The sequence below is a fragment of the Mesocricetus auratus genome, unplaced genomic scaffold (assembly GCF_017639785.1).
Source record: "Mesocricetus auratus isolate SY011 unplaced genomic scaffold, BCM_Maur_2.0 Super-Scaffold_100676, whole genome shotgun sequence".
NCBI lineage: Eukaryota > Metazoa > Chordata > Mammalia > Rodentia > Cricetidae > Mesocricetus > Mesocricetus auratus.
Genome location: NW_024429266.1, coordinates 18,063,761 through 18,087,457, shown reverse-complemented (window position 1 = coordinate 18,087,457; position 23,697 = coordinate 18,063,761). Strand labels below are relative to the sequence as shown.

Below are 23,697 nucleotides of genomic sequence, written 5' to 3'. Positions count from 1 at the left end.
GGAAGGCTTATAAAAACAGGATAGTGTTATACACAGTTCTGCAGACTGGGGAGATTAAGACGAGGCATTAGCCCAAGCACCTGCTATGTGATTCCCAGAGTGGGTCATAGGGGAGGTCTTCCCCTGTGGATACCAGATTACTCTCAAACTCAAGATCCTCTTGCCACTTCTATCCTAGTGTCTATGTACCACCATGTCCTGATGAAAGTGACTTTTCCTGTGCCCCAGCATAGTGGAAAGGTAAGGGGCTTCTCCTGGATCCATTAATGTGGTCAGTGCCTCCATGATCTAACCACTCTTAGGCATATACCCAAAAGATGCACATTCATACTACAAGGACGTCTGTTCCACTATGTTTATAGCAGCACTATTTGTAATAGTCAGAACCTGGAAGCAACCTAGATGCCCCTCAACTGAAGAGTGGATAGAGAAATTGTGGCACATTTACACGACAGAATACTACTCAGTGGAAAAAAACAATGTATTCTTGAAATTTGTAGGCAAATGGATGGCACTCGAGGAAACCATCTTGAGTGAGGTAACCCAGTCACAAAAGACAAATATGGTATGTACTCACTCATATATGGATTTTAGACATGTGTCATGGGAGTGCCAGTCTACAGTTCCACTGCCAGAGAGTCCAGGAAACAGGAAAGACCCTAAGAGAGATATGCATAGTACCCCAGAGAAGGTGGGATGAAGCAAGATCTCCTGAGTAGATTGGGAACATGGGGGGGGGTAGAGGAAGCCAGGAAAAAGAAAGGGGGAGAAGAGGAGGGGAGAGGAGGACATGGGGAAACAGGAAGGTTGAGTTGGGAGAATGATAGAGGAGAGCAGGAGTTTAAGGGGAGATCTGGCACTATTCCAGAGATCTGTAAGGATGACACAACTGGCAAACTAAGCAGTAGTGGAGAGACTACTTTAAATGCCCCTCCCTGATAATTATTTTGACGACTATCTTACATACCATCCTAGAACCTCCATCCAGTGACAGATGGAAGCAGAGGCAGACACCCACAACTTAACACTGAACTGAAATCCTGGAACCTAGTGACAGAGAGAAAGGAATGATGAGAAAAGGGGTCAAGACTGGGCTGGTGGAACCCAGAGAAACAGCTGACCTGAACAAGGAGGAGATTTTGGACCCCAGACTGATGGCTGCAAGGCCAGCATGGGACTGATCCAGACCCCCTGAATGTGGGTGTCAGTGAAGAGACCTAGGTAATCTATGGGGCTTTGGGTAGTAGATCAGTATTTATCCCTGGCACACAAATGGACTTTGGGTGCCCATCCCACAATGAAGGGTGCTCTCTTAATCTGGACACTTGGAGGAAGGCCTGGGCCCTCCCCAGAATGAAATGACAGACTCTAGAGATCCCTCCCTGGGGAATGGAGTGGGGATTGGGTGGGGGGCATGGAGGGATGTTGGTGGGGGGGAGCAGGTGTGGAAGGGAGGGAGAGGGAGCTGGGACTGACATGGGAAGCAAGCTTGTTTCTAACTTAAATACATAATAAAAAAGTATTTTAAAAAATTTGACACATTTTAAAGACCAATTCTGTGCAGCAAAGTTGATTTCCACAAGAGGAAATGGTAAGTTCCATAAACATTAGGGTTGTCTGAAAGAAGGCCCAGGTAAAGTTCTCTAGGTTGCATACTCATTTCTAAGCCCCCAAATTGTGCTTTTGTTTTCACCATTAGGGGCAAAATTGAGTTGCTTCCTTTTATGTCATTGTTAGTGCCTGTGACTTCTCCCAGTGAGTGGTCACTTTCTCCTGATCTTCCTGCATTGGCCTGCAGTTCCAATAATGTTCTACCCTTTGTTATTGGCTTCTGATGCAGGTCAGGAGACTGGATGTGCATCTTAACACAAGTGAATGAACCGCTGTGTCTAGGTTAGCATGTCAGAGTCTTAAAAACTGTTTTTTTCCACAAGACTTTCTGAGCTTTCTTATCAGATAACTTTGAACAGAATTAGATTTGCTATATGCACAGTGGGAAACATAGAGACGGCTTCAGTAGCGCATGGACAAGTTTTCATGGTACCTTAGAAGATCTGCCAGGACATAGGCATGATGAGTTTGATGCTTTTGAGTATTTATCAGGAATTCTAAGAGGGAGGGTAGTACAACATTTGGGAGCTGTTAGGGTTTTTTCCCTGAGGCAGTGAAAAGCAAGGTAAACTTTTATCCTTTAGGTTGCCCTTAGTCAGGATATTTATCACAATAGAAGAGAAACTAAAACAATCTCAAGAATCATTTATGAGAAACACAAAACTTGACTACAAAATAGTAACGATTCTTGGAAGAGCCGGTATCTTATACATAGGCTTTGGAGTGATAACAACACCAAAATTCTTGTATGAAATGTTATTCGAAGTGTGATTAGCAAAGTTTTTTGACAAATAGCAGCTAGTGACACTTTTCCCCCCACCTCAAACTCTAGTAAACATTTCTCCCCATCACACAGCATGTGAGGTTGAAAGACTCAACAAGAAACAACCTGAGGAGGCAAAGAAGAAGTTCCGTTCAGTTCACATTACTGTCCCTCATTGCAACTCTGAGATGCAGCATTAGACAATGACCTTCTCTTTCCTTTTCTGCCCAGTCCTTGCATATGCTAGACAGTCACACTGTCACCAAGCCACACCCCACAGTGCTCAAGTTTCCTACTTCTATTGGCACTTTCCACATTTCATTTCCCAAGGTGCTGATTGTTCTAATAACCATTGAGAACATGTAATGGCAAAGATGTGTGTGCGTGTGTGTGTGTGTGTGTGTGTGTGTGTGCATGTGTGTGTGTGTGTTGGAGTTTCTGATGATAAAGTATAATCCATACTAGAGTGACCACTTCTTTCTATTGTTAAGTAGGTGCATGGAATTTTTGAGAGTGGAAAAAGCCGAACCAATGAGAAATTTGGAGATCTCTGGATTAGAGGAAATAGTATTCTTTCTTACTTAGATTACTTTAAATTGAATTTTTTTCTGAAGAAAAATGCCACTCATTTGAAGATGTTTGCTGTCAACTTAAGAGAGCACAGGCTCTGCTGAGACATCAGCACGTAGAGCCACTGTACCTACTCAGTCTTCCCTTTAGAATGCACTCCTCTGCCTATGTGTATACGTTTTTATCTTTGATATGATTTCAGAAATAGTAACAAAGTAGTTCAAAGGAGTCCCACAGCCTCTTTAATCCCAAGTCTTGAAATGCTCATATTCTACACGTACTTTCTATGTCTATATTTAAAAGATTATCTATGGACCCCTTTCCTGCTAGGAAGCAGATCTTTATGGTAGAATATATATATATATATATATATATATATATATATATATATATTAGGATTGGCTGAGGGAGCTGGGTTCTGAAGAGCATGTTATAGTTCAGAGGTCACTCTTTCCACCTGCTTAGACCCTAGGCTCTGCAAGTTAACACTGGTGCTTAAGGGCAGCATTTTCCTCTGCCTCCCTTCCTGGGAGTTAGCTGTTAAACCTCAGGGACTTCTACTAATATAACTCCAATCATCATCCACACTCTGGCCCTTTCAGAAGAAGCAGGATAGGAATCTGGGCACATCATCTTGAAAAGTTGCCAATCTGCAGGCTGGAGAGACACAACTTAATAACAGGGAAGTGGTTTTTATTCTCACTCTACCCCTGGCTCACATAAATAGCATCAGATATTACATAATAATAGGACACCATATCTTGAAATCTATTCAGGGATAGAAAGAGCACACAAGACAAAAGATGTATCCAGGGAGAAAAAAAAAGGGTTTTACTCATAAAGGCTCATGATAGCCATACTGTCAAAATATTTTTTGATCCAAAAGAACAGATGTGAATAACAGGCAGAAAGGATGTTCTTTTTCTATGGCACAAAAGAAAGACTAAAGTTTGGACTAACACATCTTTAGGTTTTTCTCTAACAGCTAAGAATGAAAGCATGGACCGCTGATAGAGAAGCCTCCCTTAGCCAATTTGGCCATTAAAGATATAAGACCCCAACATTTCATCTTCAACCTGGATTATCTCCCATGTATGCTGCAAAACTGACAAAGATGTTATAATGGGAACACCTCAGAGAAAATTTTATGGAAGACACCAAAGATGTGCTGCTAAGTTTCGAATGAGCAGTTGAAATTGTGTGTTTAAATTGCACCTAACAGACAGGATTCAAAGGCAATTGCCTTGCGATTTATAGAGTATTGTGTTTTCCATTTCAGGCCCAGGGTAGTCACAGTTTTCAGGAAATATTTATACCTGTCACTCTTTTCCAGCAGCCTAGCATGGCTGGTGATATTTGCAGCCACTGAAAGATGTGACAATAGGTAGGTGGTGCCCTGCATCAGGGAGTTAACTGACTTCCAAAATATAGGGAGCATGAGATGCAAAGTTTAACTAATGACTGCACTATGCATCACTGATACCAAATAAAAACTAGTTATACCTGATGAGAGAGTAAAACTTGTCAATGCAGGTTCATGGATTTTTGTAGCAGAGATCTGGTATTTTGCTTATAATTATGAGTTTCTCTTAGTTCTAGAATAGCCAGTTCAAGAGTCTTGCTTTTTCTTGTTAGTAAATTAAGGACAACTGTCACACTACAAAGTCATACAGAAACAAATGACTAACATAATGGTTACAAAAAGCTCTTATTGCTAGAAATTGCTAACAGGATATGATAACTATTATGGTTAAGGCTAGGTGCCCACATGCACAGGTTACTATTCTGCATTTTGCAGGAGAGAAAATCCAGGAGGCATCCTTCTTATATATGGTTCAATTTAATGACATCCAGTGATCTGGAAATATTCTGACAAGCTAGTACCATGCCACATCCACCACTTTTAGGATAACTTGTTTATTCTGAACAGGCCACTTTTATCTGGGTTGACTCAAAATTCAGAGCTTATAACAAGAACATGGATGTGTTTTTACTATACTTATTTATTGGTATAAAGGACATGTGTATGCCATGGAGTATGTGAGGAGGTCAGAGGATAATTTGTGAGAATCAGTTCTCTCTTTCTCCCATGTAGGTCTTGAGGATTTGACTCAGGTCATCAGGCATGGTAGCCCATACCTTTACCCATTGGGTCATCTTACCAGTCTCTGTATGTGCTTTCAAAACTGAGTAGTGTGCATGTTTAGTCATAAGAAAGGATGTGTGTAGGAGTAAAGGAGAGCAAGTATGATTAATTCACCCATCAACTCAGAAATATGTCCAGTGAGTGCACTGGTATTAGTCAGGGCGTGAATAAAGGACCAGTGAGACAGTCTGTCTTTTAAGGGGCAATCATCACCTCATGCCCATCTTTTCATTGCCCTAAGTAAAGATCAATTACATCACATCGCCTTATGATCACCTGGTGGGTTTGATTTTTGTCCCTATTAGGAAAGGAACTCAGCCTCAAAGTCATTCAGGTTAACATGGAGAAAATGTAAACAATAGTGGGCAATGGGAGACAGTTTTTATTTACAGAACTCCTGTATTGAGATATCCACCCTGCCTGCACCTGTTGCACTGACCACGCCCATTTGGGTGTGGTCAAGGTGTGAACATGATGGGGGAGGCTAGGTCTGGGGTCCTGGACCCCAGCTTGCTCTCTCTGGGTTCCAGTTGGGTCACAGAGGGCAGCCTGGGTGTGAATCCTTGGAGCCAGAACTTGTGGGTCATCCGTTTTTTTATGTAAGTGACTTTTCCCGAAATAAAATTAGCCTATATTTAACCAAGTCTTGTGTGTCTTAATCTGTGCATCTACAAACTTCTCTGTATTCTTCAGAAGGTTTGGCAGAGAAGCCACCTGGCACAGTTGTGACAAGTCTGAATTTCCTTCCCCTCACGCCGAGGAAGGGGAACTCCACCACAGCATTTGCATGGATCACTAGTAGTGAAAAAGATTCTGTTCATGGAGAACTAGAATTTTCTTTACCCACTGAATTTTCAAATTCTCTGGGTAGGGTGTAGTTCAGTAGTACATCACTTGCCTAATGTGTATGAGGCCCTGGGTTAGGCCCCAAGCACAGCAAATAAAAAAATCAGAATGTTATTCATTTATCCTCTGACCAGTTTTAGTATTTAATGACTTCATCCTTCTGGCACCTACATCGTACTTGTGTTGGTCAATGGCTCTCAGAGACCATGGAAGACATTCTAGCATGCCATCTCTATAGTCGAATGTACTCAAATGAGACTTCACATAGGAGCTGACTATTTGGGGGTGGTGTGGAGAAACTGTTTGGGGCCCTTGTATGAAGAGGCATCTGTGATCATCTTCTTGCAATCACCATCAGTTCAAGATGATCATAATGTTCACATTGTATGTGTGGAAGAGAGAGTAGAAGTGAGAAACTTTATGCAATCCATTATTTATGCATTTAACTTGTGAGAAAATCTCTCTTCTCCTTTTCACCTTATATCTCTATATTATAGAGACATAATAAATTCTGTTTGGGGCTTTCCTTTTCCCTCCATCTTTTATTCCTTTACTCAGTCCTCCCTTCCTCCCTCTTCCTCCTCTTCTTCCTCCTACATTTTGGAAGAGAAGGTTGAGACACAGCCACACTATGTAGCACAGACTTCCCCCTGCCTCGCACTGGCAAGTACTGAGATTACAGGTCTGTACTACCACACCTGACTGATTACACAAAACTTTTCTACATCATACAAGGACAGTCAAAAACCACCAGTACTGCCATAGTTTATAGTAAAACTGTTGTTACTAATGCCAAAATTAATGCAAATGCAAACCAATTTCACTTCTAAACAAGCAAATCTAAACTCTAAATCAATATGAAGAAAAACTGATGCAGACAGAAGTTCAGTAACTTTTTCATCTGGAGCTCTGGGGTTGTAAGACAGGAAGGAGAAAGATCCATGACATTCCAAATGGATAACATTCCTCTCTGATGTTCAAGCTCTCCTACCCATCCCCAGAGATTTTCCACCTCCATTGTAACGAATTTCAGAATTAATCCTGTACCCCAAACGGGCTTCGAACTCTGTCCCTGCTGCTACTATTGGTAAGGTCTCTGTCTGGTTTTACATTTGGTTGCCATGGCCTTGTATCCAGTCAGATCCAAGGTGAATTCACTTTCCAGTCCTTGGCCAATGCCACATTTTCATCCTTTTCTTTAATTCCTCAGACCCAAAATTCCACTGACTTGTCCCTACGAATGATGGGTTTAATCTGACAAATTTTAAAATAAGTGCAATGTAGAATGTCAGTGTGACTTAACAAACATTAGATGTGGAAAGTGTAAGGAAATAAACAATTTTCACTGCTTTGTGATTAGGATTTGTTTAATTTGAATTCAGGAAGTACTCAAAGCATGCTGTTTTTATTTTGATTATTTGGCAGAAATATATTTCTACGTTGACTATCTATCGTACATTCAACTCCAAAATAACAACTAGGGCCACAAAGGAGGTCAACTGAGTCTTACTAGTTCACTGTCGGAAGGGATTCCAAAAAGACCTAGCTCAGCCTTTACCTGTTGAGTGTTTTCTTCCACTGTGTTCACCACCCAGCATTTTTAATGCGCTCTTCCCATTTTGTATAGTTCTGAGTACCAGGAGAAGTTTATTCTCCAGCAACTTCCACAATGATCACGTGAATTCACCAAGAAGAAAAAGAATAATCCCGAATCCCAACACCCAAATCCTGGCTTGGATTGGGGATATGTGCCCGTGGTGTGTGTGTGTGTGTGTGTGTGTGTGTGTGTGTGTGTGTGTGTATGTGTGTGTGAGTGCGTGTATGTATGTGTGTGTATGTGTGTGTGAGTGTGTGTGTGTCTGTATGTATGTGTGTGTGAGTGTGTGTGTGTCTGTATGTATGTGTGTGTGCACTTGTTTGTTTTGTTGCCTCCTCATTCAGCCACTTATCTTAAATCCAAATCACCCACACTCTTTTCAAAGCATGATCCCCAGAATGTTGCAGAAAACTACATAATTAATTTCCTTCAGCATTTTAAATCTTTGACCTTACTAGCTGTTAACTTATCAATAGTGATTTTCAACACATTAGGGCTTGGATAGGCTGGCATAGCAAGCCCTTAGGTTAAAGCACCATTGCAAAAATAAAGTAAAATAAAGCTCCTTATAACATTAACTATACAAAAGAAAAACAAATCCCACATCATCTTCAATATATTAAAATTTAGTCTGTTTCTCCCACTGTGTTCTTGAGCTGTTTCTGAGAATTGTTGGCATATAAAGAGTCTGACTCCTTGATTAGATCTCAATTTAGTTTTTTCCAGGGTAAACACTGACATACTTAGAGAAGCTAACTTTATTTTATAAGGGTATTAAATATAGGAAACAGATTATTTTTTGTAATCTGACTTAAGGATGACCTCATGGTTTAAAAAAATTCACACTGAAATCCTATTAGATGCATTTCCTACATTGCTAGGTTTTACTTCACAAACCGTATCATAACATCACATTAAGCCAGCTGTAAGCCTGTGAGATGCTGAGCTGTGGATGCTCTTTGCTCATTCAATTCCTGATTAAATAAATGGATCCAGATAAAAACAAGATCAGGCAGGTATAACCAAAGCAACAAATCCCTTCTGCTGGGAAAAAGAGCAGCATTCTAAGGACCAACACTAGATGTATAGTTTTATTATAACACCAACAAACAACATTATTCAGATAACTCAATTTCCAGTTATTAATAATAAAGATACTTTATATATTATAAATGTAAATCATTCCAGGAAAATATAATTATATTACTTAAACATCTGACTTAGATTGTGTCTTACTAACATGAAGTAATGAGTATAGGACCTTTTAGTGTAATAGAAATGTCTATTGTCGTTATGCTTTTAAAACCATGTATCATGGATTTTCTTTTTCTTTGTTTCTTTTTCTTTCCTCCCTATTTTGATTTTTAAAAATTTTTAGTTTTGAAACAGAATCTCATGCATCCCCGACCAACCTCTGGAGCCCACTGTGTAGTAGGGATGACCTTGAATTTTTTACTTCCACCTTCTGAATCCTGGGATTACAGGCTTGTGCTGTCAGGCATGCTTTTTCAGTTCTGAGATTCAGCCCAGGGCTTCTTCCACGCTAGGCCAGCACTCGACAGAGAGAGCTACATTTATACTCTGTGTCCTGGTGTTTCAGTTAACTTTTTAAAACGTTATAATAAGGCTGGGGAAGATGGCATGCATCTTTAATCCCAGCAGTGTGATAGCAGATACAGATGGATGAATCTCTGAGTTTGAGGTCAACCTGATCAATATAAAAAGTTCCAGGCCATCCTAGCTACATGTATTCATCCTTTCCAAAGGAAAGATGAATAGGCAGACAGAAAGAGTCCAGACGATAGAAGTCTAAAAGTCTAAATGTAAGTTATTCACTGTTTTCAAATATTATCTTCTTTTCATTCTTTTTGTAATTGTGATGGCGCACTGTCATCCCTCTTAATAAAATGCCACAGCGAAGAAGAGGAAGGTGCAGTGATTTCCAAGAAAGGCCACACCTCTGTGCCCATCCCTGGCAGTGACTGTCATGCAAATACCACTCACCAAAACACAAGTACAATCCAAGTCTATTTATTTAGAAAACAGACAACAATGATTTGCCTGTTGTCTATATTGTGGGAGATGGAGCCAATGATTTCAGAGTGGCATAAAAACAGAGTAAATTGGAGAGCATAATCAAACATGGAATTATGCTGCACTATGCAGAGGGTATTGGAATTAACACCCTCTGCAGGCTCATGATTTCAATGCTTTGTTCCCAGCATGTGTGTATTGTTTGGGGAAGTTGTGGAAGCTGTAGGAGGTGGAGTCTAGCTGGAGGAAGTAGGCGACCAAAAGAAAGTACTTAAAGGAGGATTATTCATGTGTGTGTGTGTGTGTTTCATGTGTGTGTGTGTGTGTGTGTGTGTGTGTGTATGAGAGAGAGAGAGAGAGAGAGAGAGAGAGAGAGAGAGAGAGAGAGAGAGAGAGAGAGAGAGAGAGAGAGAGAGAGAGAGTTTCCTGGCCCACCTTGAGGTGAATAAATCTCTTCTCTGATGTCATATTTAACACAATAGACTGAACCCTTTGAATCAATTAATCCTTCCTCCCTTAGCTGGTCTATAAAAATTCAGACATAGTGTTGGGAAGCAACTAATGCAGCAAGGTATCTCTAATATCTGCAGGCTTCTTTAAGGAAACAGAAATTCTGTATTATATCCTCTTGATGGTTACGAACATGACTTCATAATTCCTTCTTTTCAAAAGTAATAAAAACTTCAACAGTATTTTGAAAAGAAAAGCCAGACAACTCATGTTTTCTGTCTTGAGAATTCAAATGACAACCAATTCAAAATAAAACTCGACAACTGCATTGCTGTCTAAATTGAAATACATACTCCTGCAAATACATCTCTATATTCCTTCTATTTTTGTCTAACTCAGTAAGTAGCTGAGAGAAAAAATTGAAGGCATCAATAAGTCATTCATTGTGATTTCTTTCTCTTGCTGCAAACCTATTATTTCTTTCAGTAATACCTATATAAATATTCTCTAGTGACCTGTCTGTGTTGCAAGAAATTCACAAAAAAGAAAGATATCTTTTCAAAACAAAATGAGGCTAGACATGTGATTTTTTATTTGCTCTTATTACTAACTCATTATGTTAATCTGTGTGCACATGTTCATGTGTGCAAGCATGAATTTGTGAAAACAAGTTTCTGTAGAGGCCAGAAGAGGACATTGAATCCTCTGGGACTGGAATTATAGGTAGTTGTGTGTTACCACCATAGGTAGCTGCACCCAGGTCCTCTGGAAGACAGCAATACAGGCTCATAACCACTGAGCCATTTCTCTAGGCCCTGCCTTATTTCTTTAGAGACAGGGGTTTGCTATGTATTCCAGGTTGACCTTGAACTCAATCCTCCTGATGGAATCTCCTGAGTGGATTACATGCAAATTAGATATGCTACCTTGTGAAGGCTTATGACCATGGCAAACACCTTCTACAAGTTTTCTGGTATTAGAGACACTCCATGCTGGCTACAGTTAGGCTCTTAGTTTGACAATATTAGAGAGAAGAGCAAAATTCTTATATAGACTCAAAGTTGCATTATTATAAGTATGAATGGATGGCCTGGTGAGATAACTCAGGGCATAAAGGCCTTTACCATCAAGCTTGATATACGAGTTCAATCCCAGGAGTCCATGTGAAGAGGACAAACTCCTACAGTGAGTTTTTCTATGATGTCTACATGTGCCCCATCCCTCATACACAAAATAAACAAATGTAAAAAGAAAACTTTAGGAATCATGAATTGATTTAAGTTTGACGATATGCTTACTTTCAAAATACACAATAAGCATTAATAAGTTATAAAGACAAAATAAAGGCAAGCATTAAAATTTTGATTCTAACTTTCTCTATAAAGCCCCCAAAAGAAAACCATAAGCATAATAAATACTGTTCTGTTAACAGTGTGTTTTTTCCCTTCAAGTGTTTACAATAGCATCAGGCACCTGGGATGTCCATAGTGAGATGGCTAGCCACATCAGGGGAAAATGTACCCTTTTATAAACACACATTGTATTAATATAGGCAACAATCTAATTCTCCCAGACACTGGGACACATATGGAGTACATGGTCTGCTCCAGGGCACCATTTTCTTCCAAACCTGACACATGATTTCATGGAAACATGCCTGCAAGCTTACTCACCACAGGCCTGTGGACGTCCCAGAATGCTCTCTCTTGACTATCGAGAATCTTCCTTTCGATTTTGTCTCTCTTCTTGTCCACTCTGTCAATGTAGTAACAATGAAGAGTTAGTAGGGTTAAATGTGCTACCTCTGCACAGAAGGCCACACCTGAGCAAATCTCCCCGTAGACTCACAAGGACTCACTTTGCTTGTGCTTCTGCTTGCATGAAAATGAACTCCCACTTCCGGGCAAATGCTCTCTGCAGCCTGGCCAGGCTCTCCTGCAAAAAACATGGAACAGCTGAGGATATTCTAGTGTTCCTTTCAGATTTTCTAAAGTATTACATAGCTCTGAATGAGAATCAACTATGCTTGCTGACCTCAACTAATCATGGGGCTCATGAGTCCTGGCTCTAGCCTCTAGCTCACCATGTAGATGAATATGGCTTGGAACTTGTCATTCTCTCACCTCTATCTCCCCAGTGACAGGAATATATGTATGTATGTATGTACACACTTAGTTGATATAGGGCTGAGGATAGAAAACAGATTTGTGTATGCCAGCAAGCACTTTACCCATGAGGCTACAGTGCCAGTCACCAACCACTATCACCTTAGAGGACACACAGTATAAAGCACTGAATGTTACTTTTTTTGTACTGAGGGCAAATTCACTGGATCTTTCTGTGTTGGCCCTTTGGATATAGGAAAGCAATGCCTTCCCACCACTGGTCCAGTTGGTTTGTTCAGGTCCTGAGAAGAGCCATCAGTCATTGGCATCCCAGTATCTACTTCTGCACAATGCTCTGAATTAGTTATCACAACACAATAATCATTAGAACAAGGCACACTAGACTGCCTTTATCTAATGGTGGTGATCAATCTGACAGTTCTGCTCAATCAGTCCCCAGTGTAAACAGTTTTCCATCCTCAGAGTTTGAATATTGTCAATATAGTATTTATCTGAAATCTTTACAATTAAGTTACTCTAGAAGAATAAGATGTGCTTCTCTTTATACATTGAGATTTTATTGTTTAGAATTTTGTCGTCCTTAATGTGAGGGGAAAGATAAAGCAGACAAAGAGGGGGTCACTAACAAACTGTGCTGTCAGATCAAATGAAGCCTGGTTCTTTCATGGATACAGAAAGGGACAGCATACCCAGACACGGCCAAAGGCATGATTTCTGCTCATTTTATACCAGTGTGTAAGCATCCTTGGTACTTACGGCTTCGTAATCTGCTAGCTCTAGCCTTGCCTTGTTTTGCATTGTTCTCTTGCAGAGGTAAACAGCTGAAAGGAAAAATTATATCATTTCTTGGCTGCTCATTAACACTGAAACACTAAGATATTTATCACTTTCTCTCGTTTAATTTCCCATTGTTATCTTTTTCAGACAAAAATAAATAATGATAAAAGCACAAGTTTAAGATTCAAATACTAGCATTTAAGAAGTCACAAATAGAATGTTAAGCAAGAGCAGTCATTTATTGCTATTGAATGGCTGCCATAATTTTATCATCAACAAATAGTAAGGAAAAGTTAGATCTTTTCAGAGACTAATTGAGCTTACGAGTCTGACTTGGGCACTTTGAATGTCAACGAGAAGGATGTAAGCTCAAGAGTTTTGGCTTCTTCATTTCTTTATTTTGCAAGAGTCACTCATTGGTCAGTTACTCCGTGCTAGGAGAGCTGTGCACCCACATGAAATGTGCTTCCTCTCTGTGGCATTTTCCTTAGTCTCTTTGGCCACCATGCAAGTTGGTCAGGGCAGCAGGTTTATAGAACTGTAGGAGAGGATGGGTTGGCAGCACTGGCCCATGCAAATTTTCAGATGTTTGAAATTATCTTGATGACTCTCGTGAACATGCCAAGACAACTAGGCCTGAAGCTAGAATCCCAGTTCCCAGAACATCTTCTGAAACTTGGATCTCATTAAGCCCAATACTAATTAATTATATCAGTCTACATACTGAATGAAATCACTCGGTGAGACTCATTAAATATTCCCTTTTGTAAGGATATCCCTGTGGAGATGTCTCATATGTATGACCTTTGCACTTAAAAATATTTGCCTTGGTTTGAGATAAGGAAATACAGCAGTCATCAATCACTATGCCCTTACTAGTTAAGGACAGAGAAGACAAGAATGGGTAGCTTATGGGGGTTAGGAATGCAAAGACTAAATTTGTACTTGGAAAAATATAACCCAGGTGTGTGTGTGTGTGTGTGTGTGTGTGTGTGTGTGTGTGTGTGTGTGTGTGTGTTACTGGGGTTTGAACCCACCCAGGGCTTTGTGAATGATAGGCAAGTGCTCTGCTCTGAGCTATATATATCCTAGGCCTTAAGATGAGATATATTTTTCTAAATTAACTGCCTTGGAAATCATATGAGGCAATTTTGATGACTTCGTTGCATAAAACCAACAGTTGACAAGACACTCAAGCAGTAGCTGAATAATGAAGGAATAGGATTTGGTCTAAATGCATTTTGAAAATTTGGTTGAGAAAAGCCCAGGTTTCTGAAACAGGTCTCTGAGTGAGGACTGTTTAGAAAGTAGTTCCCACAGTCCTCACTCAGAGAGTGATTAATGATGCTAAACACCTTTCCAAAGGGCAGTTTGTCATTTCTTTGTCCTTCCTTAGAAATATTTATCCAGGCACTTGCTCATTATTTAACTGAATTATTTGCTTTCTTAATTAACTGACACATTGTGTTGATCTAGCTACTCTCTGGACTTGATGGAGGTTGCTTCTGCAGAGTTTGGAAAATGCCCCCCACCCCATCATTGTCACAGGTACAGATAGGTCCTCACGCTTAGAAAATTTTTCCACAGAGGAGATGATCAATATCTATCTGCCAAGTAGAAGGAAACATCATGATCTATTGACCTTTAGAGGCTGTCTTTATTTGCTTGCTTGTCTTGTTTGGTGATTCAGCTAGTGATAACATTTTATATTGGAGGACTTGATTTTTTCCAGTTAGATTTAAAACCAGTTTGTATGCTAGAGATGAAAAATGAAAGCTCGCAACATATCCAGAACTCCATTTCTCCCTGTGCTTCTTGAAGGAAGGTTAGTTACCAATAAAGATGACATCTAGCGTATTAATTATGGATTAATTATGGATTGTGTGTGAATATATACATATATTGAGCATCAGTGGTGAATGTATTACAGTTTGATTTTCTATATTAAACATAACATAATTGAAATTTACCATGTTGTTTTATACAGATATAGCTTGTTTTCTATAGACACAATAGCCTGTCCTGTGAATAAGGAAAGTGTGTGTGTGTGTGTGTGTGTGTGTGTGTGTGAGTGTGTATGATATTTGTTTAGCCATATTTCTATCATTAAAAATAAATCATTTGGGCTGTATACATAATGATCCAATAAAGGTTTTTCTTTGTATATATTAGAAGTCTGTGGCAAATGGCACACTTTGAATTTTACAACAATGTCACATTTTTGTCCATAATGAACTTCTCTCAAGGAATGATGAAAATTTTCCTCCTTTGGGTTTTTTGCTAATCTAATTTGCAAGAGATGTGTTAAAGTCCAGTGGTTTCATTGCTTTTCTGTATTAGTTTTATTAAATTTTCAACATATTTCATATTATAGATTTTACTATAACAGATTTCTATGGATTATTACCTGTAAAATTTAATATTTTAATATATTTTTTCCAATTAACAATTTGAATTTAGTCTTAGTACTGCTAATTTTGTCTTCCTGTTATATTTGGCTAGTACATCTTTGTCTACCATTTTATTTATTTGCTTATTTAGTTATTTTTTGAGACAAGGTTTAACTATGTAACACAATCTAGACTCAAACTCTGTATGAATGCCAGGCTGGCCTCAGAATCACAGAGATTTTTCTGCCTCTGCCTCTTCCTATAGAGGACTGGGATTAAGGGTTGTGTCACCATTCCTAGCTTTCCACCATTTGTTTAAACTGGGTTACTTTACTTAAAATTCAACTATGATACTTATTCTTTTGGTAGACAAATTTAAATATTTTCATTCTTAATTTTATGTGAATGGATATTTTGCTTGCATGTATGTCTGTGTACCTCATGCATGCCAGGTGACAGAGGAAGGCATCAGGTTCCTTGGAACTGGATTTACAAATGGTTGGGAACCTTCATATTGGTTCTGGGAATCAAACCCGGGTCTTCTGGGAGAGCAGTCAGTGCTCTTAGCCACTGAGCCACCTCTTCAGTCCCTTTCCCCTCTTTTAGTTACATTTGGTATTCCTTTCCTCACATCTTCCTTTCTCCCTTCCTTTTTTCCTTTCTTTTTTCTTTTCTTCTATTTGTTTCATGTGTAAGTTTTCTTTAACTCCTACATTAGTATTTGGTAAGTAACACAACTTGATATCCGTCAACTTTACCTCCTCAAATAAAGGCTCAAATATTTACCTCCTTAAACTATAACCTCAGTAATTAAATGCTAACTAACACAATCCACCAGCCATGAGGAAAAACCAGTTTATCCTCACTTTTTACATCTTCTAATAGTTTAATGAATATAGTTGATTTTGTACCACTAATTATTATTAAAAAATAAACCATAGTACTCATGTTTCATTTGAAAACTGTTTGATCCAGTTATTTTGGATCCTGGAGGGAAGGCAGAGAAAGCTATTGTCTTGGGAAATTAACAGAAAGCTATCTTTTTACAGTGTAAATCTGTTTGACCCAATATACCTGAGCTTAGATTCTCTCAAAGCTCATGTCCATTACTGTTTAGGATTCCCAGACTGTTTCTAGTTTCCCTGAGTGTTTCCCAATTGTCTGGATGAGGTCACCATGCAGGTGACAGGGAACTGCATGGTGAGCCCCAGCTTTCTGCCAGGTGGTCCCTGGGTCCTGTAGCTTCCTTCCATTTCTTTGACTGGCAGTTAAGCTTGCTGCCAAACATCTAGGGGCCCCTGCTACCTGCAGAATTGAAGTCTGATCACAGAGGAGACCTTCTGCTAGAGGGCCACACTGAAGTAAACTATGGAAAATTACAAATTTGTACCATTCCATCCTGTTATGATGTATGAGTATGTGTTATAGAAACTTTGCTTTAAGAAGCTGATTTTATTCTGATGTTTGCTAAACTTCAAATTAATATCTTAAACTAGAAAAGATAGTCTGGCTACTATTGTTATTTTTTTCCCAGCCTATGCATTATTATATTCCTTTGCATATGTAATAGGAAGGGATTTTTTTTAATACTATGGTCTCACTTATCCCAGGGCTGGTCTTGAACTCTGTATGAAGCCAAAGAAAGCCTTGTATTTCTAATCCATCTGCCTTCACCTTTTCTATGGAACTGTTGCTTGAACCCCCACCCTGATATTTCTTCAAGCATGCTTTGCTGCTACTTTTTCTGTTTCCTCTATGTATATAGCACCTATGTAGCTCTCTCTCTCTCTCTCTCTCCCTCTCTCTGTCTCTGTCTCTCTCTCTCCCTCTCCCTCTCCCTCCCCCGCACCCCCCCTCTCTCTCTCTCACACACACACACACACACATATACATACCCAAGTACACATGCACACATACAGTATGAGGAGTAAATATAGAGTCAATTTAATTTTCTGTAGAAGTTTGAAGTCAATCTATGTGCAGTCACAATTTGGTTAACTGCACATCTTTACTCTTAACAAATGTCATCTTTACTCTTAACAAAATGACACTTACTCTCTCTTTTTTTTTCCTTATCTCCCTTTCTTCTGAATTGCCCAGAGCAATTAAATGATAGTAATCTACATTTTAGAAAGTGTGTATTCCATCTAAGGTCTCAATTGAGGATTGGAAGTGACATCTGGTAAGGAGCCCCGGGTCCTCTCTGTAACCTATGCACAGACATTGTTCTTTTTCCGCTGGAAAATATACCTAAATCAGAGTCATGCTTTGGAAGCCTTTGCTAGGCTTACCCTTGCTTCACCCACCAGGGAATCTAGCCAGAGGTACAGTGCTATAAATTGGAGAATAGCTCAATGACCCCGGGGAACAATCTATTATCAGTTTCTTGTATTATAACATCTCTGAGCTGCCCAAAGCTTCACAAAGGAAGTGTCAGGACACTGGGATGCCTTAGAAAAATATTTCTCAGCTCAAAGACACAGCTCTTTGAAAAGAATCTGACACCACAAACATAACAAAAAAGCAGCCTGGGCTAGCTATCCAACCAGCCCCTTGACAGAGTGCATTCAGTAACAACAAACGCTACAGAGACAATGGTGTGACATACCTGATATGCTTAATATCCTGTGAACAATTCAAATTATTTAGTCAGTTTTAGAAAATCTTTACTGTGTGTCCTGCAAGATCCGGGTTCTTTCTAATTGTCCCACTTTTCAGTGTCTTAAAATTGGTCAACGAGAGGTGTGGCTTTGGCCTAGTGGCCTTCCCTTCAGCTCCCCAAATACCAGTTGCCTCAGAGAGATGGCTAGATGGGATGATTTCCTAGGTGTCCTGCAGCTATGACTCTTAAGGATAGAGGAAGCCAGATTCTTACTGATGTATACACAGGGATCATGGTAGCAGAAAAGCAGGGTGGCACTGGACCAGTTGCTGAGAACTTGTATCTGGTCCACAAGAAAAGGCAGAGAGAGAAAGGGATATGGAGAGGGCACCAACTTTTGAAATTTCAAATCATGTCCCCAGTGACACACCACCTCCAACAAGGCCACACCTTTGAATCCTTCCCAAACAGTTCCACCAAGTGGGGAGCAAGCACTAAAATACATGAGCCCATGGGGGACTAGTAGGCTTTTTATTCAAAACCTTACCAGGGACCTCACATTGTTTCTCCCTCTGTAGTGTAAAATCAAAAGATTTCCTTTCACTCAAAACAGCGTAGAAACAAAACACCGCCATTTCTCCACCCTTGGTTTGCTTAAGCAAAAGATGAACTTGCACATGTGAGTGGTCCTTTTCATTAAAAACTAGCTTTTCTGGGTGATCACTTGAGCTTAAATGCTGTGTTTGAACATCTCACTAAGTCAGAACTGTCATTGTTTATTCCATTACCAACATGAGTAGCAGTTTTCCTTTACTTAAATTTTAATGACTATCACAATACTCCTTGTAGTTACCAGCTTATGAAAGTGAGGGCTAAACTAATTCTGTTTTTTGTCAGTCTTAGAGAATCTGTAGCAATACAGTGGAGAAGTTTGCTTGTACATAGATTTTTGTTAAGTCTCCAGCATCCTTTCTAATCCTTCTTTGTTAGATTAAAAACTACCAAAACCAAAATATTTTTGTCCTATCTAGGACCCTCACCATGAATTAACCCAAATTTGAACCCATTGTACTATGCTTGAAAAGGGTCCCTTGGTATTTTGGTTCAATAATTCATAAGAAAATTTGGTTTACTTGACTCACCCAAGGAACTGGGCTTGGGAAAGTTTGTCAGTCCACACAAAGCGGAATCCATGGTTTGCTACTTAAGATCTACAGAGAAGTCACTGTTCTGGGCTCTAAAGTGCTCTTGCATTGCATTTATTTCTTTCAGTTCACATAGAACAATGACAGGCAAATAGTTCACACTATAATTGGAATTCACAAAGTGAAGCCGGCTGGCTACTGAGGCCTCTACTTCATGATACTTGGCAGTAGCACGCAATTGCACTAATCTCAGAGAATATCTTACGCCTGCTCAAAAGTGTCATTCTGTTTTGGTCATGATTTTCAGAGAACAATGTTCATGGCTTTAAATTGAAATGCAGTGTTCATTTCCTGTCAATTAAGTTTGTCAAAGTCAATTGGTTAATCCTACAGAACATAATGAGCCATGTCTGTATAAGTGCCTTTGCTGGGCTGTAAACTTCTAGTAAGTTCACAAATGAAAAGGATCATGTTTCAGTTCAAGTGTGAATTCCCACATTCCTCATTGTGAAACAGATTCATCTCTTCTCCTAATGTATGTTTCTGGACACTATCACATTATTGTTACCATCATTTCTTTTTCCATTTAAGCCTTAATGGTAACACCATGGAACTGTAGCATTTTGACATAAATGTGTCGTGTACAGAGAGTTTGAAATTCAGTTCTAAACTAAGTTGTTGATAGGAAAATATCATCTGAACATACTGCTTGTTAGGAATCTTTCTGCCTGCGCAAGAATCTGAACATGTGTGCCAAGTACACATATTATCTTGCTTGTTCTGCAGTTCTAGACCTTCGGTCAAGTTTGTCTAATGAGTGTTTAGCTTTCTTACATATGGAGCTTAATGCCGTGTTTTAGGAATTAACCTTCCCCCTTTAAAATCCATTATTCACTCGTTTATTCCTTCTTTCTTTCCCTCTTCCTTATTTTCTGTTTTTCATCTCATTAACAAATATTGGAAAATTTGTTCAAGCTCATTGTTGCCTTGTTTCTTTTTCTCACAAATCCTCTAAAATTCCATTTCCCTAAATTTCTCATCCTTTCTACATGACTGCGCTATCTAGCTGAGAAACAATCTGGCCCAGTGGATATTGGTCCTGTCCTTTGATTAGTATTAGTGGAGTAGATCTCCTACACATCTGCTTCTTAGCTTTTTTTTTTTTTAATCTACGGAGCATGACTAGCAATACACACTGTAAAGATTTTTTTTGTGTGAGGGATAAAAATTAGATGATGTTTCTAAATGCCTGATGCCAGTTGACAGGGAGTATTCAAGCTCCTGCTGTGAGTTAAAATGTAGTTAGACAATCAGAAATAACCATTCAAATCAGACATAACGAAAAACCATCAGATGTAGAAAAGTAAGCTAATTTGTCTCCATAAAACCAAGTAGTCACTGGTCTTCAATCTTTAATGTACACCTTGAAGAGTTTGTTTATAACGTTTACTAGTAGCCTGCATTAGAATCCCAAGTTCAGCTTGTTGGGAAAAACATCAAGAATTTATAATTAAAATCACTCCTATTTATACGGGTAAGTCAAAGCTACACTTAGAGAGTAGTCAATTCCCAAACATACACACATTATATTTACATATGTGTATTTATGACCTCAATAATGGAATACTGTTTCTTGCTTAATATATAAATAAATAATGATGTAAAGGCAAAAGTAAAATTGATACTAGTTAGACATTTAAGACCTTAATGTTTATTAGTATAAAACGGAAAATATACTCCTTTCCTTTTTAAAGCTTTGCAGAGAATTTGAAGTAAAAAGATACACTCATCAAAAAAGTAAAGAAGGAGTCTAACAAGACAGCTCATTAGGTATTATTTTGCTCAAGTCACTGGGCTGGTTTCTTATATAGAAAAACCAATAGCTAGATTCTCTCAAGCTGGTACATCAGAAATTTGTGACGCAATTTTAATATAACTGAATATATCAGTGAACTGGGGGCACACTCAAAACACTAGTGGAATTTAAATATTTATTTTATTGATATCACATATAAGAATAGTTCACTTTCCCTTTGGATAACTATTTGTGTACTTGTTTTGGAATGATACAAGGTCTATAGCCAATACATTTAAATGCTTTTACAATATTGTTAAATGTAGATAGTCTTACATGTAGATATTTGAATAGAACTGAGAGCCAGGTGCTTAAATATTTGTAAAATAAAAGCCTAGAAGCTAGATAGACTATTTAACAACTGAAATTTTCATTGAGAAGTTCAGTGAAATGTCAAAAGATTTTGTTAAGAAGAATTTACAACTATAATTTCAATTCTTCAGACAGCATAAATATTTTAGTAGTTTTAAGTCTTGATCATGAATAAGATTTTATTATTATAAAAATAAACTGCATTTTTTCTTTTAAGGAGGTAGTTTATTACATTTTTCATACTTGAGCATATTTTATTAGCTTATAATAAATTTTATTTTATAAAATGAATTGTAATACTAATATTACCACCTATAACAAACAAAAAAGCAAAGAATATAGCTTATCTGAAGATAGTTATAGTACAGTCTAATCTCTACAAATTATAAGATTACCCTACTATATGTTTTCAAAAGCAGAGATTTTTTTAAGTTGCCTAGGTTATTTGAAAGATACTTGTATTGCAAACACTAACTCTGCATTTGAGTTATGGTATCTGGGGGTGGCTGAAATGAGATCAGAAGACATGGTTCCTCTGTATGCATAGTGTGTATTTCTTATTTGCTACCTTAGCCTTTGGGATAGCATCATCTATAGACCCAACTGAGGAATGTTCTAGAATTGTAAAATGTGGTCTCTTTGCTAACCTCAGGACATTTATCAACCACCATATTCGGAAACAGCAGATCATGAAAGGAACAAAAGGAAGTCCCTGGAAGACCTCTACCTAGTCCAAGGAATGGCATAAACATTAGTCCTCTTTAGTAAGATGCACCTGTTCTCATTATTCCTTTATCATATGTGTGTCCCCTCAACTTCGATAGTTGAGAAGGTGGTTAATCACTTTGGACTGTGGATAAAGCTTTCCTTTTCTTCAACACTTGTTCCCTGGAGATTGTTTCATTTATAATTTATCCAAAAGATGAACTTCTACACATTGTTTTAAACAATGACAGTTTTCTTGGTGGTTATGGTTGAATTTCAGAAAATGTCTAACCTCATGAGGAAAGGAAATTCATAGAAAAGGTATGACCAACTTGCTCTGCTCTCAAATATCAGGCAGCTACCTCATGATGAAAAGAAAAGAGAGGTAGAAAAGCAGAAACAAGGCTCCTAAAAAACATAAAATGCCTAGTCATACTTTGTCATTTTCACTAGAAAATTCTGCAATCAAATATCAGATGCGGCAGGAGGGGAATTTGGAAGTCATCACTCCCATTTAACCTCACAGTGAAAAGGGGTAAACAAAGGGTTGGACCAGCATTTATTGCAGTCAAGGTTTGGAGTCAGAAGACCAACCATCAACCCTGTCTTTTGGAGAGACAGACATGACTGTCTAGAGGATTGTGACTTAAAATAGCAGCCTGGGGAATGCTACCTTGGAGTCAGGAATATTCAAGTTATAGCTGTAATCACTTGAGGCCCCTTGTGAACAAATCTGAGACTCAAGTGTCCTTTGAGGTCAGGAAGAAGTCTTAGGAGGGTTGTGGTGTCTTTCTAATTTTACCTCCCAGAAATCTATCATGTTCTATGAAGAGGACAGAAGAAAAATTCCCACATACTGTCAACAAAACGAGGTAAAAGCCAGCATTCTGAAACACATCCAGAGCATTTGCCTTTAACATGGTCTGACTTAAGTGCCTGGGTTTTAAGGGAAGAATGCCAAACCCTCCCCAACTATAGTCTTCTTAGTGCACTTAAGTGTAAAGAAATTTCAAAAAGCCTAAGTCACAATTGTGAAGGTTAATTGCCAATATCAATGTAGGTTTGAGTCCCAATTTTAAAATATCACAGTGTATCTTCTTCTCCGGACATTACGAAGTATTACTGGACCCCTTATGTCATGACAGGGGAATAGGACTGAAAGAAAGACATATGTCCTACTTGGTTTAAGAAAAAGAAGCTTCTAGGGAAACTCAAGAAAGCAAAAGGAGAGAGGGCTAAACCAATAACCACAGGTCTAGTCTTCAAACCCACAGCTGAAGAATACAGTAAAATAATATCTTAGCTGGAAAGCATAATCTCTCACACTGAAGATATATAGACTTGATTTCTTCTATTTAGGATAGCATGTTCTGTTTTCAAATAAAATTCTAAGGCATACTGAATGACAATATCTGTTGACTAAACCTGTGCATGAATGTTATTCAAAGACAGAATAGATGATACACTTCAGGCATAAAACTAAAAACAATTATGATTAAAATACAAATATTTTCATGGTAAAAGCTAATAGTATGAAAGAAAAAGTGAGACATGCAATCAGAGAAATTACAATTCTAAGAAAAAAAGAAAAACCAAGAACTTTGAGACCAGCATAATGGTACCAGTTGATAATGCCAATTGGAATGGGAAGTTCCACATTGCCCTCAGCATAATTAAATAAACAAATGTGTGTGAGTGTGTACACATAATAGTAATAACTAAATAAGAGAACATACATCTAGGAGTGAGACACAGGAAGAGTTGGAGT

The 23,697-nt window shown here is 38.6% G+C and overlaps 1 protein-coding gene across 8 annotated transcripts in view; it reads right to left on the bottom strand.

The window, feature by feature from the left end:
• Rgs7 (regulator of G protein signaling 7) overlaps nt 1–23,697 on the bottom strand; it is a 362,079-nt gene that overhangs the window by 43,744 nt on the left and 294,638 nt on the right. For all 8 annotated transcript variants that reach the window (XM_021231937.2, XM_021231935.2, XM_013119218.3 and 5 more), the window contains 3 exons: nt 12,900–12,964; nt 11,876–11,952; nt 11,691–11,772 (listed from right to left, as the gene is read on the bottom strand). In XM_021231937.2, coding sequence (XP_021087596.1) covers nt 11,691–11,772; nt 11,876–11,952; nt 12,900–12,964 — 224 coding nt within the window. The remainder of the gene's footprint in view (nt 1–11,690; nt 11,773–11,875; nt 11,953–12,899; nt 12,965–23,697) is intronic.